General features: G+C 40.8%; 2 protein-coding genes across 8 annotated transcripts in view; one reads left to right on the top strand and one right to left on the bottom strand.

Moving 5' to 3' along the window:
- The window catches only part of dennd4a (DENN/MADD domain containing 4A), a 75,000-nt gene extending 59,985 nt beyond the window's left edge, over positions 1-15,015 (top strand). For 4 of the 5 annotated variants that reach the window (XM_051920305.1, XM_028823704.2, XM_051920302.1 and 1 more), the window contains 7 exons: positions 4,885-5,071; positions 5,150-5,404; positions 5,501-5,618; positions 5,722-5,748; positions 12,846-13,008; positions 13,109-13,173; positions 13,260-15,015. In XM_051920305.1, coding sequence (XP_051776265.1) covers positions 4,885-5,071; positions 5,150-5,404; positions 5,501-5,618; positions 5,722-5,748; positions 12,846-13,008; positions 13,109-13,173; positions 13,260-13,396 — 952 coding nt within the window. In that variant the 3' untranslated portion in view covers positions 13,397-15,015. The remainder of the gene's footprint in view (positions 1-4,884; positions 5,072-5,149; positions 5,405-5,500; positions 5,619-5,721; positions 5,749-12,845; positions 13,009-13,108; positions 13,174-13,259) is intronic. The other variant, XM_051920304.1, reaches the window with a different exon arrangement.
- The window catches only part of slc24a1 (solute carrier family 24 member 1), a 201,610-nt gene that overhangs the window by 162,578 nt on the left and 17,338 nt on the right, over positions 1-21,694 (bottom strand). For 2 of the 3 annotated variants that reach the window (XM_051920317.1, XM_051920318.1), the window contains 3 exons: positions 18,736-18,825; positions 18,480-18,646; positions 16,128-18,396 (listed from right to left, as the gene is read on the bottom strand). In XM_051920317.1, coding sequence (XP_051776277.1) covers positions 18,147-18,396; positions 18,480-18,646; positions 18,736-18,825 — 507 coding nt within the window. In that variant the 3' untranslated portion in view covers positions 16,128-18,146. Of the gene's footprint in view, positions 1-16,127; positions 18,397-18,479; positions 18,647-18,735; positions 18,826-21,694 lie in introns of those variants that run through there. The other variant, XR_007933727.1, reaches the window with a different exon arrangement.

Genomic DNA, 21,694 nt, shown 5'->3' with positions numbered 1-21,694 from the left:
TCACCATACTTGTCTTCTAGTACAGTGACCATATGCTGTTAATCTTCAAGCTCATTGTTTCTGGTCTCATTGGGTGTCCAGAGATACACGGGCCATTTCCACTGGTTTTCTGGGGATTTTTTGTACCAAGGCGCGACCCACGTTTTTAGCTTGTTCTAACAGCGTTTGTTTTTGTTTTTGGGAAGCCATCTTTGTTTCATCTGTCCAGAGCATATTGTTCCAGATGTCCTAGTCTTTGCTTAGGTGTTCATGGGCAAATGTATTGACCTGAAGATCTTTCTGGACAGAAAAAGTTTCTTCCTGGCACACCCCTCGATGTAGGTATAATTTGTGCAGCCTCTATCTATCAGTAACTCATGCACTTTGATATTAACAGTGGCAGGAGGTACCTGTAGGTCTTGTGATAAAATACCTAGAGACTTCTTTTCAGTACCTTGCATTCTTCCCACGAGCAGAACTTGCTGGTACAACTTGGCCTGGGCAAGTTGCTAGCTGTTTAAAATGTTCTCCACTTGTAGATGATTTTCTGGACAGTGAAATGTTTGATTCTGCAGTGGGCTGATGCCCTGCCTGGGGTTTGTTTCCTGCCTTGCGCCCAGTGTTGGCTGGTATTGACTCCAGCAGACCCTTGTGACCCTGTAGTTAGGATATAGCGGGTTGGATGATGGATGGATGGATGAAATGTTTGATTTTCAGTTGCTTGAAAATCTTTTTATATACCTTCCCAGGCCCATAGGCATCTATAACCTTCTTCTGGAGACCTCAAAGAGCTCTTTCGATGTAGGAATGGTGATAACACACCTTACCAGCAAAGAGTAAACCAACATAAATGTCTAAAGATTTAAATAAAGCAGGTTCAGACCAGATCCTCTCCAATGATGTTCTAATCATTTGCCCATAATTTAGTATACTTGATTCTAATTGGAGGTATTTAAGATAGTGATAAATATGTAGGGGTGTAAATACTTTGCTCACATGCAAAATTAGCATTTTTGTGTATTTAAATTTTGTAGTGAATGGACTACAAAGTGTAAATGTGGCATGGTGTTATATTTTGTATACATATAGATTCTGTTTAAATGAAGATCAAATCTTGTTATGTCTACATATGTTATAAAAGAAAAAACATTTCATGGACTTTTTCACATGACCTGTTATATGTGTTATTGCTTCTGCTTTTCATGGTTCTGCTTGAATGTCAGATTTTATCTGTGATGACTCCCTCCAATCTGTCATATTCTTTGTTCATTGTCCAGTGAGTTGATCCCCATGGACTCTTACTATTATTTCTTGATGCCCTAATTTCACTGAGGTAGGGCTGCTAGCTCATGTGTTCTGAAATTACCATTTCTATAACCCTATTTTGCTTCATTCACTCAGAATATGGAACCAATATAGGAAGTATTTTAAGATAGAGAAGCTTTTATCTGTGGCACCTCTGCACGAGAACCACCTTTTTCCACCCCCTCAAACGTGCAGTTTTTAATGTCTGGAAAACATTTGGGATTAAATTACTTAGAGATCTGTACATAGATAACGACTTTGCATCCTACGAACAATTACACTTCAATTTTAACTTTCCAGCAACACATTTCTGTCACTAGCTTCAAATTAGAAACTTTGTTAAACAAAATCTGCCCAATTGTCCTCACCTCTCACCTACCTGTATTCCGGAAAAAATATTGATCAGCCTTGAGGACTCGGACAGCATTTCTGTAATATATAAAAACATTTTAAATTCCCTCCGTTTCCAAGATCCCTGAGTACAGTAGGAAAAGGATCTCTCACTCAACATCTCTGAAAAGGAGTGGAAGGTAGCAATGTACAGAATTCACTCGTGCTCCATATGCGCAAAGCATACAATTATTTAACTTAAAATTACAGTATATTTCGAGCACATCTCTCTCGTTTAAAATTGTCCAAAATGTTTCCAGGGCAAGATCCAACCTGCGAATTCTGCGATCAATTTCCAGCCTCATTGGGCCATATGTTTTGGGTGTACATCAAATTAACATAATTTTGGACCAAAATCTTTAAATGACTTTCAGGCAGCCTTAGTGTCCCAATACCTCTTAATCCATTAACAGCTGTGTTTGGTGTACTTCCAGATGGGCTTAAAGTGGAGAAGGACAAACAAACTAATTGCCTTTACTTCACTATTGGCACATAGACTTATTTTGCTCAACTGGAAGAATCTTAACTCACCTCTTTTTAGTCAGTGTGTAACTGATGTTACATATTATCTGAAATTGGAAAAAATCAAATTCTCACTTAGAGGATCTGTACACATCTTTTTCAAAACCTGGCAGGATGTAATCAGTAACATTTTAGAATAAGCATTTAAATTGAGGAAGTGGATTCTCTCTCCTCTTTTTTCATGCTATTTATTTACTTACTTACTTACTTTTACTATTATTAAAGTTTTAGTCTGTTGGCCTAGCTCTGTTTCTCATGGGTGGAGGTTGATTTTTGTTAAACCTGACTTGCTTGTATGGAATGCTATTGGATTTTAATAAAATGTTTACAAATGTTCTCAATGGACTGTGAATTTGCACAGAAGACTAGTGCTGCTACTAATATTGTTCAATGGTCACTTGGAGAATGTGAGGCCGACAGCTAAAGGATGACAGGTTCATTGTTTGGGTTTGGCAAGGATCTACTTCAGGTGTCTTTTTCACTAGCTGCTATGAATAAAGCAGACTTTATTTTATTTTAGAAATAAATGGAAGTTGACATACATTTAAATTAAAAGTTACAAATTCTACTGTTACATCAGTGGTGAGTTATTTATTGTCAGAGCTGCTTCTTAAGTCTGAAACATGTTGAGAGCAACAGAGGATAAAAAGAGAGACAATCTGCGCAATGTACACTACTGGTCAAAAGTTTTAGAACACTTCAGTTTTTTCAGATTTTATGGAAATACATGAAGTTTTATGTCTTAATGTTTCATGAAATCAAGACACAGAACAAATAAACAATGGCAAATAAAAAAATATAAGGCAAGGGATCATTAAGTGTTTAAAATTTTATTCCAATTTGTGATTCATCAAGCTGGTGACCTTCAGAACTTTGTCTTCTGATTGGGTTGTGAGTTTGGGTCTGCCAGATCTCTTCCTATCAAATTTTCTTCCATTTTCTAATTGCCTTTGGACTGTGTAGGACTCCACTGTACTCACTGACACTTTGATTTGTTTTCGCAATTTCTCAAAGTAAGAGGCCTACACTTCTAAGAGTAATATATGCTCTGTCTCATTTAATTTGTTAATTGCTATTTTCTTGCCACTATCACTGGAATTTACAACTTTCTCCAGTGTAATATTGTCCAAGTAAGTACTTCAGAGGGTGTAGTAACACAGTCTGTTCTAACTGTGCTTTAAGACACACAGAGGGGTTTTAAGTAATCAACAGAAGTTGGGATACCTGTGCAAATTGTTTGCTTCAACTTGCAAGGCTTAATTTACTTTAATTGCTGCAGAACATCTGTAAGTTGTAACCTATTAGTTGTTCCCTGAATAAGGCCCATTTGTAAATTTCCTTTTTTTCTGTTTTGGTAACCTAAACTTTAAACCTTTAGTAGTAAGACCCCGCTTAATGTGGGGGATATGTTCCAAGGATTCCCAGAGCTAAATGAAACCACGTTAAAGTAGGTCATCTTAACACGTAAATAATGGGCTGAAACAGGACAGAGAATAAAAAAGTTTATCTTTTTTTTGTTTTATTTTGTAACATGTATAATTAAATAATTTTTATTACATTAATTATAGACATTTTTTATTGCTAATATCGATTTTTATTCCGCTTCTTCAGAAATCTGTATGTTATGAAGATTGTTTCTGTTTTTAAATCAATGGAAACATCCTCGACTAGCTATGAAATTTTCACTGGTGTCGCCTTTTTCATTCTGAATGTGGTTAAAAATTGATTTTACTTTTTCCATTATGATTGCTTGACTTATTGACATATTGCGTTCAACTTCGTCAATCCAGATGGAAAGTCATTTTTCCATTCCCTCAATCACATTGCTTCTGGAATGGGTAATTTTTGTTGCAGAAGTCATTGTGGTTGTGGTTGTAGTTGCTGATGATACGATTTTCAGTATATTTTTTTAAATTGTCTGAATCGTTGAAGTTGACAAATTTAATGCAGTGCTGATATCAATTTAGCGTTCACCTTCATCTGATCGTCTGAGCACCTGCATTTTAGTTTCCAGCGAAATGCTTTTTTTGTCACCTTACTTTCTTTTTCTTTGCAACCACTCATTTTAAAACTAAAATGGGATAATTGTTATTTATTACAGTAAAATAAAATGTTATGCTTATATCCTTACACAATAACGTTGATGACCAATCATAAATGAACAGTGATGCAGCAGGCATACGTAATGTACTGTACTGCACTGATATCAAACAAGCGGCGAGACTGCTTGGGAATATCTAATATAGTCGTGGGATGTGACTGCAAAGTGAATCAATGAAAAATTAGAATTTGGAGAAAAAATGCGTACTACCAAAACAGCATTAACCAGAGCAGCGTTAAGCGGAGTCTTTCTGTATTTACAGTTTTACCATTTTACATCATTCACTGCATTTCAACTGATTAAATTTGAAGACAAACTGGAGAACTGAGGTGTTCTGAAACTTTTGGCCTATAGTGTACATCCATTCCCTTTCAATTACTAAAATGCGCCCCGTGCTTAAATAATTACGAGAATTTGTAACAAATAGCTAAGAATATGACAATCAGTTTTCATTTCACGCAACTCTTTGTCTCACTTAACATTTCTGTGGTTCTCTATAAAGTACAAATGTTATTTCAGGTGCTCTCTGATGCCGAGTTCTCATTTGCATGAGACTGCCAGATGCACTGTTTCTCAATCTTTTTCAGCACTGAATCTTCTGGCCTTTGCTCTGTCCACTGCATCAGTGTACCTGCAGAAAAAAAATTGGGCAGCAGTGACCACATGCCTCGGAGCATTAGTACTTTTGACCCTCTGTGGGAGAGTTCCACATTGCAGAAGCACTTGCCTGCCATCCCTACAGGGAGCCTTCCTTCCAAGCTGGGTGACCCATTGGTAAGTGTGTTTCTTACTGTCTTGTTCACTGAGTTTACCCTCCTCAGTATCTATAACAATGCGATTCCTCTGATTTAGGATCCTTTGAGTCTAGAGTGGCGTCTGCACAACCCAGATCCTATTACTGTCCCCTACCTCAGCCCACTTGTTTTATGGAAGGAGCTTGAAAGTTTGCTTGAAAATGAAGGAGACCAGGTTCTCAGCATTTCTGATTTTGTTGACCATCATCCCATTGTCTTCTGGAATCTTGTCTGGCATTTCCGTCGGCTTGATTTACCTAGCAACCTTCCTGGCCTCATTCTATCTTCTGATCACTGCAATCGAGATACCAAGGTGAAGTTATACAGTTATTTGAGTGTAAAGGCGTGTGTTCCATTTAGTTGAGTCAACTTATGATTGCTCCCAACCCCGTCTCTTATTGTCTCTCAGGTTCCCCGAAGCTGGATGTTGGAGGACAGCAAGTATGTTCTTATTCAGATGCTGTGGGACAATCTCAAGCTGCATCAGGACCCAGGACCACCGCTCTATATTCTGTGGAATACACAGAGTAAGCACACTAGTTCTTATCAAGAACTGTGCAGCTTTTTCTGCACATTTTATCCCTTTCAATTATGATAAATACCAACAGGATTTTGTTCTGTACCTTTCAGGTCTTAATTGCACACTTTTGTTTGATAGTAAGTTTCCATGCTCTTCTTCACAAATATCTGGCGCAGAGTTGCAGCTGTCTTTTATTTATTTTTTGTATGCATAATTGTGTGTTTGAATCAAACTCTGTTATTTCTAAGCAAATTTATCTTGTACACACCAGTGTCTGTGTCTGGTCTATGTATGTCTCTTTGTGCATTTGTGTTACATCTTTAATTTTGTCCATGTGCAAATCTGCTCATCTTTGCATGGTGTGTGTGTATGTTTATATTTCTGTTTGTGCATGACTGCTTCTTTTTTTGTGAGGTGGTGTTTGTTGTGTTGTTTTAAGTGAGAATATCCACATGCATATTTGTATTTATCTGCCAAGACAATGCATGTTTTTGTGTGAGCATAACTTCTTGTACACCTTTATTTTTATATGCCATTTAGTTGAACAGCACTGCGGTTACTGGAGCCCATCCCAGCTAGCATAGGGTGCAAGGCAGGAACAAACCCTAGACAGGATGCCAATCCACCACAGTAATTTAGTAATTGATTAATTGATTCTTTATGTTCATATAGAGCTTTTCTCAGTACTCAAAATACTTTTCGTAGTGAGTGGGGAGCCACTTCAACCACCACTAATGTTTGGCATCCACCTGGATGATGCAACGGCAGCCATTTTTTGCACCAAAACACTCACCTCATATTACCTATTAGATGGTAAGGTGGTAAGAGAGATGGCCAGTTAGAGACTGGGGATGATTAGTAAGCCAGAATGACTGGGCCATGGAGGGCAATTAAGCCAGGACATTGGGATGCACCCTGCTCTTTACGAAGGATGCTAAGGGATTTTTTATGGCCACAGAGAGTCAGGAACTTGGTTTTACACTTCAACAGAAGGACAGCGCCATTTTTACAGCACAGTGTCCCTGTCACTGCACTGGGGCATTGGGATCCACAAACAGACCACATGGTAAGTGCCCCCTGCTGGTCTCACCAACACATCTTTTAACAACAACCCAAGCTTTTCCTAGATGGTCTACCATCTAAGTACCAAATAAGCTTAGCTTCAGGTGGATGTCCTGTTCTGAAGCACAGATAGATGGATAGATAGATACTTTCTTTGTTGATCCCAAGTGAAATGTAAGTACCAGTAGTCAAGGATTACAGCCAAGTTTGATTTAAATATTTGTGTACACACTATACAAATAACATTACGTAAATACACTGGGGCTATAATCTTACAACCAATAAAGGTAACTTAGATGTTGCTTACTATTATGCCAGTGCAATGGGAATTGTGCAAATCATATTACTACCAAAGTGACAGGTGGCATATAATAATAAAGTGACATAGTATTAAAGTTAAATATAGTGATATGGCTTATGCTGATAGGATAACGTTTAAAGTGCCTCATTATGAAAAAAGTTAATACAGTAGTGACCCAGTAGTGAGATGTCGGATGTAGTGAATAACTAATATAACTTATGAGCAGAGCAGGAGCATCAGGCCCAGAACTCAATGCAAGCCCCCCACCCCCCAAACCCCATGCTTGGGAAGAGTTAAAAAGTCTAATGGCTGTAGGGATAAAAGATCTTTTGTATATGTCCATATTGCAGTTCTGTGATAGTGGCCTACCACTAAACAAATTCCTCTGCTTAATTATATTGGTGTATAGTGGGTGTTGTTCATTATTCATAATAGATAGCAGCTTCCATAGTGACTTCCTCTCTTCCACTGTCACCAGAGATTCCATTTCCATGTGGTATGGCTGCTTGCAAAAAAATGTGCCCTCAATGTAGCAACACACAGAGCACTTCATGTCAGATAATGTTAACAGCATTTAACAACATGTAGAGATCCTGGGGTTCATATGGCGGTAATAAATAATACTCAACCATGTGTCCGCTATGTACTGTAACATCAGATAATATCTGTTAAACACTCAATATCAAAACTACCACACCTAATGCTACTCCACTGGTGACTGATACAACATTAATGAGCTTACTGGAAGTTACATAAATTTAGATTTCTTAACAATGCCTACAACAAGTACAACATAAGCTGCTTATTTGTACTCTCATTTATTTATTTATTTTTACTGCACGCCTGACTGTTGAGAGTCATCTCTCTGCTTGTCAGTTTAAAATGATCACAACAGTTGACTGTCAACGACATTAGTTTGAAGATTCATGAAATAATAGCAATAACAACCAACAAAGTCAGGCTGAGAACCTCCAGAGCTCTACTCCACCACTTTACCTTATACTTCATTGATGTTACACAATATGCCCAGTTAAAATATGATTAGATTACGGAGGAGTTATAAGACTCAAGTCAAGTAAATCAAGTGACAAAAACGTTCAATCCAATTGGCAGTCCGGCGGAGCTCCTGAATCGTCCAAGGTCTGCGAACCCCCAGTTGCTTCCCTCACATCGGTCCTCTGATCACAAGCCCCGCACACAGTGCATGATCTGAGTATAGGAAGGGGTGGCTCAGGAAATTAATATAGATATGTGTGTCTGCTGTGTCTTTGGGAGAGTTTTTTCTCATCTGTAAGAGTCTGTATACCTGCTGTTTTATACAGTGAATGTGTTTGTACTTAAGTGTTTGCTTTTACAGTTGGAAGTGTCCTTGTGTGTATATCAAATGTATCCAAGTTTGTTTTTGTGTGGGCTCTTTTGTAAATGTGTGTATATCTGCTCTGTTGTTTCTTTTGCTCTTTCTCTATATGTACGTGCATGCTCTTGCATTTACATACCTGCTTCAGTGTATGCTTATCTAATGTGTCTGTGAAAAATGCTGTGTATTTTTTCTTCCTCTCTTTATGTTGTTGTACTTATCTGCTACATCTGTGTGAATAAGTATTCAGCCTCCAACCCTTTTTTTAATATAACTGATTATCCCACCCTAGTATTTTGTTCAGTTTTACTAATAAATCTGCATTTGTAAATCACTCTTTTTCACAGTGCTGCCCAAATGAAAAAAAATTTAAAAAATGAAAATCTGAAATGTCAACAATTTGAAAGTAAATAATAATAATAATACATTTTATTTATATAGCGCCTTTTCCATGCTCAAGGCACTTCACAGAATTTAAGATAGAACGGCAGGGTATACAGTATATAGCATTGTACAAACCTGATATATAAATAAAGAAGATTAAGACAGTAAATTCAAAGAAAAAACAAAAAAGTATTTGTCTTAACATTCGGTACTTGGTTACATCACCTCTCAGAGCTGTTACAGCCAGTAGTCCTTTTGGATATGTCTCTTATTAATTTTGCAAATAGTGATGGAGAAACATTTGCCCATTCCTCCTTGTAAAATTGCTGAAGCTATAGCAGATTAGTTGGGAAGGGCAATGGACCTTGAACAACAGTTTTAGGTCTCAACACATATGTTCAATGGGGTGAAGGTCAGGAGTGTGGAGCACTCAAGGACATCAGTTTTCTTCATTTTAAGCCACTCCATTGTTGCTGTGGCAGTGTGCTTTGGCGTCATTGCCCTGTTGAATGACAGACATCTTCTCCAGTTTAAGCTGTTTGGCAGAGCAGAGCAGGCTTTCCTCCAAGACCTGTCTGTGTTGTGCAGCATTCATCTTTCCTTCAATCGTGACCAGATTGCAACTCCCTGATGATGAAAAGCATCCTCTCAACATGATGTTGCCACCACCATATTTAACAGTCTGGATGATTTTACCTGGCTGATGTGTGATGATAGATTTACTCCACACATATTGTTTAGTATTGACGTCAAAAAGTCACTGTTTCTTCAGACTACAACACTTTCTGACACATCTTTGCAGTATCTTCCAAATGTCACTTGTAAAATTCTTTATGTGAAATTACTTTTTTTTTTTTTAGCCAGGTATTCCTCCTCACCCCTCTTCCATAACAGCCCTTTTCTGTGCAGTGCCTTATGTATTGTTGAGACAATGACAATTGGCAACCGACAAGTGTCACCTTTATTCGGTAACTAAGTTTAGTGGGATAGACTCAGCAAAGCAATGTTGCTTTGATTTCACATTTTCTCCTCTTCTGTATGATTTATATGTCATGGAATCACACTACAATCAAATTCTTTACAGCAAGAGCAGTAGAAGAACTTCCATTCTCGGGTGTGTAGAGACTACTTTAAGCACTGTTTGGTGACGTCAGCTCTCATTGTAGAGAAACTGATTCTGAGGGCATTTGTAATTCAGACAGTGTGGCCTTTCAGCTGACCACCGGCAGTTACAAACAGTGCAAAATGTGTGACCTAGGAGTGAGCATTGTGTGATTCCACAAAAAGAAACAGTTGGTGTTGTTGGAAGGATTTGCACTGCAGGGAGGTGATGTGTAGAAACGGTGCTGAACAGAAAGGTGGGGGCTGAGTGAGAGAAAAGAACGTCACAAACAAGTGGTCCACTTGTAGTGCTTACTAACAGTCTCTGCACGTCTGAGATTGGGAGCTGTCCTGTTGATCACACTGTAGAGAAACTGAATCTGAGGGTCTTTGTAATTAAGATGTTGTGGGTTTTCAGCTGACCACTGGCAGTTACCACAGTGCAAAATGTGCAGTCTGGGATGGAGCATTGTGTAATTCCACAACAAAACATTTGGTGTAGTTGGTAGGATTTGCACTGCGAACATGTGAACTGTAGTGGTGGTGCTCAGCGGAAAAGGTGGGGGCTGAATGCCAGAAGATAGTTCAACTGATGTTGCAAGGACGTGGTCTGCTTGCAGTGCTTACTAACAGTCTCTGTACACCTGAAAATGGGAGCTCTCTTGTTGGTCTTGCTGTAGAGAAACTGATTCTGAGGGCTTTTGTAATTCAGATGTTGTGGGTGTGCTGTTGGCCACTGGCAGTTACCACAGTGCAACATGTGCAATCTGGGATGGATAGTGGTGATCTCCAAAGTATGTTCAGTGCCTTTGAGATGATCTTATACCCTTCTACAGATCCTCTGCTCATATCTATTATTATCTCCCCAATTTGTTTTGAATACTCTTTTGTCTCATTTCGTTTTTGTTTTGTGGTAAGTCTTCACCATACTGTTGGACCTTGGTGAGAGCGGTGAGATGTATCCTCATTAATTAATTGAGAACAGGTGACTCACCCATTTCCTATAGTGAGACGATCAACAAATTGCGTGAGTTGTTAGAACCTGGGCAAAGTTTGCCTCATATTTAGAATGGGTATGACTACTTTATATCACATTTTTGATTTTAGCTTTTTAGCAAATTTTTGAAAGTTTTTCAAGATGTTTCTTTTGAATCTGTTATTATGTACACTGTTTTGTAGATCAGCTGGGAAAATTGTTTAATATTTTGTAAGTTCAGAATCTCAGACAATAAACTATGGAAATAGTTTTTGGGGCTGAATACTTTTTCAAGGGGCCGTGTGTAAGTGCTCGAACCTGTGCATATGTGTCCCCAGTGTCTATGTGCTATTGTGTGTGCATTTCTGTATGTGTATATATCTGTCTACTCTCTAGGATTGCTTTGTGTGTGTACAGTGCCCTCCATAATGTTTGTGTCAAAGACATAGTTCTCCTTGATTTCCCCCTGTACTCCACAGTTTAAAATTACAAATCAGACAATTCAGACATTGTGATTAAAGTACACATTGCAGACTTTCATTTAATGTGATTTGCACGCATTTCAGTTACACAGCACTTTTTCTACATGGTCCCCCACATTTCAGGGCATCATAATGTTTAGGACACACCAGTGGCAGGTCTATTAAAGCCGTTATATTTAGTCCTTTGTCTCACATCTCTTGCATGCAGTGATCGCTTGAAGTTTGCAATTCATAGACATCACCAGGTGCTGAGGGTCTTTTCTGGTGAGGCTCTGCTGAGCCTCTAATGTAGCTATCCTCAGCTCCTACTTGTTTTGGTGGCTTGTCCCCTTAAGTTTTCTCTTCAGCTCAATTGGATGTCAAGAATTTCCCATTTTTAGCTTTGATAAACTCCTGTGTTGCCTGACCAGTATGTTTGGATCATTATCTTGTTGTACTGTGGCAGCCATACATGCCCAAGCCATAACACCCCCAACACCACATTTAACAGATGAGGTGGTCTGCTTTGGATCTTGGGCAGTTCCTTTTTGTCTCCACACTTTGCTCTTGTCATCACTCTTATGCAGGTTCATCTTTGTCCCATTTGTCCACAAGACCTCTATCCAGAATTCTGCAGGCTGCTTCAAGTCCTTTCTCACAAACTGTAATCTGGCCATCCTGTATTTGTGGCTAATTTGTGGTTTGCATCTTGTGATGTGGCCTCTGTATTTCTGTTCATGAAGTCTGCAGATAGTTGTCCCTGACATACACACACATTTGTCACCTGAAGACTGTTTCTGGTCTGTCGTACTGGCCTTTAGGTGGGCTTTTTCTTTACCATAATGAGGATTCTACTGTCATCAGCAGTGGCTTATCAGTCCCTTTGCGATTACTGACCCCACCAGTGTGTTTTTTCTTCTTAATGATATTCCAAATGGTTGATTTAAGTACTCCTAAGGTTTTACTGGTGTCTCAAATAGTTTTATTCTTGTTTTTCAGCCTCATAATGGTTTATTTGACTTTCATTGGCACAGCTCTTGTCCTCATGTTGAACAATGGCAACTACAGACTCCAAAGGGTAGAAGCAAGTCCCGAGGTATTTTATGAAGCTGTAAAACCCACCTGAGGAATCACAAACACCTGGGGCGCCAATTGTCCCAAACATTATGGTGCCCTGAAATGGGGGCACCATAAGGAAAAAGTGTTTTCTGACTGAAATGTGTGCAAATCCCCTTAAGTCTGCAATGTGCACTTTAATTATGTCTAAAGTGTTTGATTTGTAATTTTAAACTGTAGAGCAGAGGGGGAAATCAAGGAGAAATATGTCTTTGTCCCAGACATTATGGGGGACAGTGTATTTGGTTTGCATCTCATTTTGTGAATCAGTAGTATCTCTATATAGGTGGGGTGTGTGTGTATATTTTTGTTATGTGTAAGCTTATGTAAGATTGCGGGGACACTTTTGTGTGTTTTTCAGTTGTGTTTTTTTTTGAGTGATTCTAACACTTGTGAGTCTCAGTTTGCAGTCTTCTGGCTGCTAAGCTTACGTGTATTTTGGCTGCAATTTTTATGTCTTTTTTTTTTTTAACCAGGTACTGTGCCTCCTGTTCGGACCCCCATGTCTGCTAGTGAGGAACCATTCGGTGAGGCTTTTCTGCACAGTGTGGTAAGAAACATCCAGATGAATGATGTTTATCAGCCTATGAGCCAGGTCCTGGATATTCTTGGAGTTAAGCTTGGTGTCAGACGACAGAGGTAAGTGATGCTTCCGCCTGCAAGGCAAGTGCCCGGAAATCAGTGATTTACCTACCCCTAATGTCTTGTCCTCTCTCTTTCTGTTTCTGACATGGTCCAGAAGTTTATATAGAGAGATCCTCTTCTTGTCCCTGGTGGCTCTTGGAAAGGATAACATTGACATTGGTGAGCCAGCATCTAAGAACTAGACCAACTATTAAAGATATCAACTAATAGATAAACTAACCTCTTGATGTCTCACTTTCCTACAGATGCCTTTGACAGAGAGTACAAGATGGCTTATGACCGGCTGACGCCAGTCCAGGTGAAGTTCAGTCAGAACTGTGACAGGCCACCCAGCACTGGTGTCATGGAGTGCCGCAAGACTTTTGGAGAACCTTACCTGTGAAGCTGGTCTCAAGTCAGAAATTGCTTGTTGTGTGGTCATCTCCCAGTGATGAGCGCTAATGCGCTACCTAAGAGGTGCAAGTCAGTTCAGAGACTGTGTACATACTGGACTTAGGAGTCCACAGTTGGTTCGGTCTCACACCTCGATTATTCCCATTACCTTCCTTTCAGGAAGTTCTGAGACCCAGTTGCTCTGACTCTTTATAGCCTGAGGATCAAAGAGTCATGTAGTTGGCAGAGATCAAGTTGTGTGAATCCTTCCTGATCAGACCGTCAGAGGGTGTCTTCTGGCCTTGTCAACTCCTCCCAGTTATTCCAGTATCTACTGGCCGTGTGTACTGCATTCTGCCACACAAGTGTTGGAGTTTGTTGACTTTGTGTGTGAACCTTACATTTCCAAGGCTGCTGCTGGTGCAAATACCTACTAGTAAGTCCAGCATACGGTAAATAGCCTTGTCCCTGTATGAAATTTGAAATTCTCTCAATCAGAAAAGTGCCCTCTGCCAGAGTGAACACTTCTCAGTCCAGATACCTGATGGTATGATTAACTGTCAGTTTGCTACTTAAGAACGATGAATAGCTTATTTTCTTTAACACATGAACCTGTTAAAGTGAGCTCAGTGCAGGTCATATTGCGATGTGACTTCGCTTGTTCATCACTGCAAGCTGGCAAGAGGAATTACAGGAGCCTGGGTGACCACCTGTTTGGTACCCGTAGCCAATGTTTGGAAAGCAATACAAAAAGCTCAAAGTTTGAACTTAACAGACATTGATCCAATATGTGCTACCTGGGGCGTCACTAAAACAGTTTAGGGGTTTCTCGACAGAAAACCTCCCACCATCCCCTTCCTTTCCCTTGTGGATGGTGCTCTGTGTAGACCTCTGAATCCCAAGATGTACATTCATCCGTGGTCATTGCTGCCCTGGATGTCTTAGCAGATATCTTTTAGCCAGTGAGCCGCCAGTACCTCAGCTCACTCTCTGAGGCCAGTGATTTGGTTAGTTATGCTGTAAATATTACTGCTACCCCAGATATCCCAGCAAACCTTTCTATCAGAATGGTAAGTCACTCAATACTGCATAAACCGTCTTGGTGGACCCTTCACTGAAGCCAGTAAGTGGGTCACTGCTGCTCCACATACCTTGGAAGACTGTAGTGATCTAGTCAGTTCTGCCCAGGAATCTCAGCAGAGTCCCTCCTTCCGTCCTCTGGCTGTCCCAAATATTGCACAAAGCTCACGGCCCCCCTCCCCTATCAGTAAGCATCAATGCTGGTGCTGGCCCAGGTGCATATGAAGCCTGAATGAAAACAACACCCTTCTGTACCCCTCCGAGTTGTGGCGCTAGCGACGCCCTCCTTATGCTGCTTCCTTAATCCCAACTTCTACGAACCGTTCAGAAGCTGAGCTTCACAGGGTTGTGGGTTGTAGAGCTGGCCACCTCTGCAGCCCATGCTGGAGCTCTTTTTCCAACTTTATGGACAGTGATATGGAATGGACAGTGTGGTCACTCTTGCATGGTGAGCTGTGTAGCTTTGTGAATAAAGCCACTGTGTCTGGTGTATGTGTGTGTCTGTATAGAGACATGTCAGTTCTGGCCAATTAAAGAATGCTTTCTTTATTTTGGGATTGAAAAAAGAAACATTTTTGGTTCAAATCACAAGGATGAGGGGTCTAAGTGTAGTTTAAACTCACAGGACAGTTTATTAGGTACACCTTGAAAGTGTGGGATTAGGCCCCCTTTTGCCTTTGGAACTGCCTTAATTCTTCATGGCACAGATTCAACAAGGTGCTGGAAATATTCCTCAGGGATTTCGGGCCATATTGACATGATAGCATCATGCAGTTGCTGCAGATTTGTCAGCTGCACATCCATGATGAAAATCTCCTGTTTCACCACAGCCCAAAAGTGCTCTATTGGATTGAGATCTGGTGACTGTGGAGGCCTTTTGAGTACAGTGAACTCATAGTCATGTTCAAGAAACCAGTTTGATATGATGTGATCTTTGTGACATGGTGCGTTATCCTGCCAGAAGGAGCCATCAGAAGATGGGCACACTGCGGTCATAAAGGGATGGACATGGTCAGCAACAATACTCAGGTAAGCTGTGGCATGTAAATGATTGTCAGTGGGTACTAAGGGGCCCAAAGGGTGCCAACAAAATACCCCCAAACCATTACACCACCACCAGCCTGAACTATTGATACAGGGCAGGATGAATCCATGATTTCATGTTGTTAAATCCAAATTCTGCTCCTACCTTCCAAATGTCACAGCAGAAATCAAGACACATCAGACCAGGTAACATTTTTCCAATCTTCTATTGGCCAGTTGTGGTGAGCCCGTGTGAATTGTAGCCTCATTTGCTTGTTCTTAGTTGACGGGAGTGGCACCCAGTGTGGCCTTCTGCTGCTGTAGCCCATCTGCTTCAAGGCTTCACATGTGTTCAGAGCTGCTTTTCTGCATACCTCAGTTGTAACGAGTGGTTATTTAAGTTACTGTTGTCTTTCTATCAGCTTGAACCAGTTTGGCCATATTCTTATCTGGCATCAACAAGACATTTTGCTGCTCACTGCATATTTCACCTTTTCTATCATTCTCTGTAAACCTTAGAGATGGCCGTGCATGAACATCCCAGTAGATCAGCAGTTTCTGAAATACTCAGACCAGCTAGTTTTGCATTAACAGCCATGCCACATTCAAAGCCACTTAAATCACCTTTCTTCCCCATTCTGATGCTCAGTCTGAACTTGAGCAGGTTGTCTTCACAATGTCTACATGCCAGAATGCATTGAGTTCCTGCCATGTGATTGGCTGATTGGATGTTTGCATCGAGAAGCACTTTTACAGGTGTACCTAATAAAGTGGCTGGTGAGTGTCCAGTGCCTATAAAAAGAATCCACCCCGATGGAAGTTTTCACAATTCTATTATTGTACAACAATGAACCACAGTAGATTTCAATTTGGCTTTTTTTTTGACACTGCCCATCAGACTCTTTAATGTCAAAATGAAAACAGATCTTTGCAAAGTGGCATAAATTAGTTACAAAGATAAAACACAAATATTTGATCACACAAGTATTCACCCCCTTTAATATGACACACCTAAACCGCCACTGGTGCAGCTAGTCCTATGATTTGTTCACTGGGGATCACCCATCTGAGGTTTGTAGTCTAAAGGCGCCTTATCTGGAAGGTTCAACTTGTGGTGAATCAGTATGGTGGTCTAACCTACACAATGAAGACTAAAGGACACTGAAAGCAACTCCATTAAAAGAGCGTAGAAAAGCACAAGTCATGGGATGGAGACGAGAAAATATCAAAGTCACTGAATATCCTTTGGAGTCCAGTTAAATCGTTTGTGACAAAATGCAGAGTATTGAGCAGGCTGTCCACAAAAACTGAGTGAGGGATGCCATTGAGAGACCAAGGAGAACTCTGAAGGAGTTACAAACTACAATGGTTAAGATTAATGAGACTGTGCAGACAACGACTGTTGCCATGGTGTTCAGCAGTTGCAATTTTATGGAAGTCTGGTAAAGAGAAAGTCACTGTTTAAAAAAAAAAAATACACATACCATCTTGGCTAGAGTTTGCCAGAAGGCACATGGGATACTCTGAAGTCACCTAGAAGAAGGATCTGTGGTCTGAAGTGATCAAATTTGAGCTTTTGACCAGTCAGAGTAAACGGCATGTTTGAAGCATGGTGGTGGCCACATCGGGCTGTGGGGATGCTTCTCTGCAGAAGGCCATGGACGGCTTGTGAGGGTAAAAAGAATGCAGCAAAATAACAGGGAAATCCTGGAGGAAAACCTGATGTGGTCTGCAGGAAGTCTACACCTTGGGAGAAGATTTGTTTTCCAGCAAGACAATGGCCTCAAGTATAAAGCCAAAGCTTCCCAGAAATGGATAAGAGACAACAATGTGTATGGCCTGGAGTGGCTACATCAGAGTCCGTATCTCGGTCCATTTATGGTTGGACTTAAAAAGGCTCTTCCCTTTCGATCCCACAGAACCTGACAGAGCTTGAGCAGTTTTGCAATGAAGAATGCGAGAAAAAAATTGCAGTGTACAGCTGTTCAAAGCTGACAGAGACCTGGGCACACAGACTCGGTGCTGTCATGGCTGCCAAGGGTGCATCTACTAAATACTGACTTGAATGGGTGAATACTTATGCCATTATTTATTTTGTGTTTTAAATTTGTAATCAACTTTGACAACTTTACAGAAACATGATTTCACTTTAACATTAAAAAGTCATTTTTTCTATTGATCAGAATCCAAAAAGCCAAATTAACTTCAGTGTCATCCAATGTTGTATAATAATAAAATGTGAAAACTTCCAAGGGGGTAAAATAGTTTTAGAGGCAGTGTACTTTAGCACTTGGAGGGGTCATCTCCAGTCACTAGCCCTCGTTGATAAGTTGGCCCCCTCATAGCTGATCAATAAGGAGAAGCTTGTTCTTCTTGAAGATGGCCAGAAGATTCATTGCTTTATATCTCCTTTGTCCTCACTGGAGGATGAAAATGGATCCAGAGTTCTGAGAGCTCAGCCATTGCAGCAAATAAATTTCCATTTCTATAGGTGTCTGTTTAGACATGGCGTGCTTGAGCAGTGGTTTCTGGTGTAAGGCTGAAGGTCCAACTAATCTGGACCCCTAAGCATTAGACTGAGTCAGCTATGAATGACCTGTTCTTGGAAACAAAATTGGATGTGCCGTTTTTCAGTTAGATGTTGAACTTTTGAGTGGTCAGATAGACACTGGACAAATGATGATACGGTCCTCCAGCAACACACTAATAATCAGAAAGATGAAATAAAGGCCAAACATTGTGATGCCCAGGTACTTGCTCATTTTCCATTTGCAAACAGCGATAGAGGAAATGACGAAGATGAGCATGAAAAAGAGTAGGACGATGGCACAAAAGAGACCATTGCTGCTGACGGCTACGGGTGAAAGACCATTGAAAATGGAGTAAAGCAACCAGGGGACGGGCAACCTGTGAAGGAGAAAGGACAAAAGGTAAGTCCAACTGTGGGGTCTTTAATGTCCATTCAGCATAGACATTGATTCAGGACTTACCCAACAGTAATATCAAATATATTACTGCCTACTGAGCTGGAGACAGCCATGTCTCCTAGACCTTTCCGTGCCACAATGACGCTTGTAATGAGATCCGGAATGGAGGTTCCTGCTGCCAAAATCGTCAATCCCATAATCGCTTCAGAAATTCCTATAGTCTCACCAACCTGAAGATGAAACATGCAAAGGTTGCAAACTTGAACATCACCACCCTGACACGAGCACACAACATTTCCTGCCTCATGCAGATGCTTACCTGATGTGCCCACCATACCATCAAATAAGAGAATACTGCAATCCAGACAATGGAGCCTAAGAAAGTGATAATGAAGAACTTCTTGGAGACCTGTTGAGAAAAGGCAGTTATGTTCTTGTTGCTCCTGGTCTTTTATGTGATATACACCAAAAATTTGACTTCCTGTCCTGTCTGAATTACCTCTGGTTGTATTCTCTCTATCAGGTGTTGTGTCCATTTATGCAGATGTTGACCACTGTGCCCTGTGCCAACCAGCTGTGTTAATGCTGCTTGGACATGTTGAACCAGGGCTACTCAAGTTTGGTCCTGGAAGGCCTCTGTAGTCTTGCTGGACTGATTGTGATTCTCTGAACAAGAATACACATCTGGGGAGAACTTGTTAAAAATCTTGGTAGTGGATATGACGAAATCCACCTCTGAAAAGGGGGTCCTTCCTGAAAACCCATTCCCAATTTCCTCCAGTCTGCACACTGTATACATTCGGGGTGCAACTGAAAAGTGAAGCAACATCTTAATGGCTAGCGAAATGTATTGAATCTCTTCAGGGCAACATTAACGGTAAAATTTCAAAACCGATGTCATACAAAGAACGTTCAATTCAAAATTGTGGTCTATGCAGTAGCAAGAAAAAATATGTGAAGCCTTTGGAATGACCTGGTTTTCTGCATTGAAGGGTCATAAAATGTCATCTGATCTTCATCTGAGTCACAAGTGTAGACAAATACATTATGCTTACACTAATAAAACACAAATGTTTAAAATCACTCATGACTTATTGAACACACCCATCAAACATTCACAATGTGCTGTGGAAAAGTAAGAGAACCCTTGGATTTAATAACTGGTCAAACCTCCCTTGGCAGCGATAACCTCAAACAAGCACTTCCAGTAGCTGCTGAACAGACCTGCACAACGTTCAGGGGGAATTCTGGTGCATTCCTGGCTATCGAACTGCTTCAGCACAGCCATATTCTTAAGGAGTCTGGCATGAACGACTGGCTTGAGGTCATTCCACGACATCTCCATTGGGTTAATGCCTGGGCAAATTTTCTTTTCTTGAAGCCATCCTGTAGTAGATTGATGTTTAGGGTCTTTGTCCTGCTGCATCATCCAACCTCTGCTGTGCTTCTAGCTGACAGAATGACACCCTGACATTACCTGTAGAATTCCTTGATGAACTTGAGAATTTGATGATGGTAAGATGTTCTGGCCTTGACGCATCAAAGCAGCCCCACGCGATAATGCTCCACCCACCGTACTTTGTCATTGATGTGATGTTTCATGCCATACTGTGTGTACTGCTGTATATAATTCAGTTTCATCAGTCCACGGAACATTTTCCCATAGCATTGTGGAGTATCGGGGTGGTCTTTGGCACACCTCAAGCATGTAGCATTTTATGTTCTTCTGGACAGCAGCAGCTTCCTCCTTGGTGTTCTGATATGGAGACAATGCCTGTTCAACCTTTTGCATATTGTAGACTTGTGAACAGAGATGTGAACCTGCTCCAAAGATTCCTTCAAGCCTTTAGCTGTTTACCTCACAGCATTCTGCATTGTGTCTACTGAGTCATCATGGCTGGTGGCTGACTTCTAGGGAGAGTAGTCACAGTACTAAATGGTCTAAATTAAGAATGGTACCAAAACATCCTCTGAGAACAGCTTCTCCCAGCCATCCAAAACAGTTTAGTGATGAACAATACCTTTTCCAGCATGATGGAGTACTGGAAAAGTACTCCATCAGGCAAAAGTGATAACTAAGTGGCTCTGGGAACAAAACATAGAAATTTTGGGTCAATGGCCAGGAAACTCCCCAGACCTTAATCTGATTGAGAACATGTGGTCAATCCTGAAGAGGATGGTGGACAACCCACAAATTCTGACAAACTCCAAGTAGTTATTATGCAAGAATGGGCTGCCATCAGTCAGGATTTGGCCCAGTAGTTGATTGACAGCCTGCCAGGGCAAATTGCAGAGGTCTTGAAAAGGAAAGAAGGACCAACACTGCAAATATTGACTCTTTGCATAAACTTAATATAATTGTCAATAAAAGCCTTTGAAACTTCTGAAACACTTGTAATTATACTACAGTATACCATAGAAACATCTGACAAAAAGATCAAAAACAATGAAGCAACAAACTTTGTGAAAATCAACACTTGTGTCATTCTCAAAACTTTTGGCCACGACTGTATGGAGAAGGGCGGCACGGTGGCGCAGTGGGTAGCGCTGCTGCCTCGCAGTTGGGACACCTGGGGACCTGGGTTCGCTTCCCGGGTCCTCCCTGCGTGGAGTTTGCATGTTCTCCCCGTGTCTGCGTGGGTTTCCTCCGGGCGCTCCGGTTTCCTCCCACAGTCCAAAGACATGCAGGTTAGGTGGATTGGCAATTCTAAATTGGCCCTAGTGTGTGCTTGGTGTGTTTGTGTGTGTCCTGCGGTGGGTTGGCACCCTGCCCAGGATTGGTTCCTGCCTTGTGCCCTGTGTTGGCTGGGATTGGCTCCAGCAGACCCCCGTGACCCTGTGTTCGGATTCAGCGGGTTGGAAAATGGATGGATGGATGGATGGATGTATGGAGAAGGTTGATCAAGCACATGAACCCCACAAGGAAGTGGAAAAAGATGAAGAGGAAGAAGAAGTTGTTAAACTGTGAACTAATTCATATCTAAACTCTTTGAAATTACTTTATAAACCTTTCCAGCGTTCTACATATCAGCTGTTCTTGATCGTAGCTCTTTTTTTTTTTTCCAAGTCATGCTTTATGTTTCTTGTGAATAGCAAACTCAGAGTGTTTAAGCCCTTCTTTATCGGTCAAAGTGACTCCACACCACACCTCCAATCTCATTTCATTGACTGGACTGCAGGTTTGCTAACCCCAGTGACTCTAGTTAGCGTTTGTTGAAGACATCGGCCTAGGGGGTTCAACTACTTTTTCTGATGTACGCCTGTATGAGGGATTGAAT

The sequence above is a fragment of the Erpetoichthys calabaricus genome, chromosome 17 (genome assembly GCF_900747795.2).
Source record: "Erpetoichthys calabaricus chromosome 17, fErpCal1.3, whole genome shotgun sequence".
Classification (NCBI taxonomy): Eukaryota; Metazoa; Chordata; class Cladistia; order Polypteriformes; family Polypteridae; genus Erpetoichthys; species Erpetoichthys calabaricus.
The sequence above is the reverse complement of the archived record's forward strand: the minus strand, read 5'-3'. Positions and strand labels throughout refer to the sequence as shown.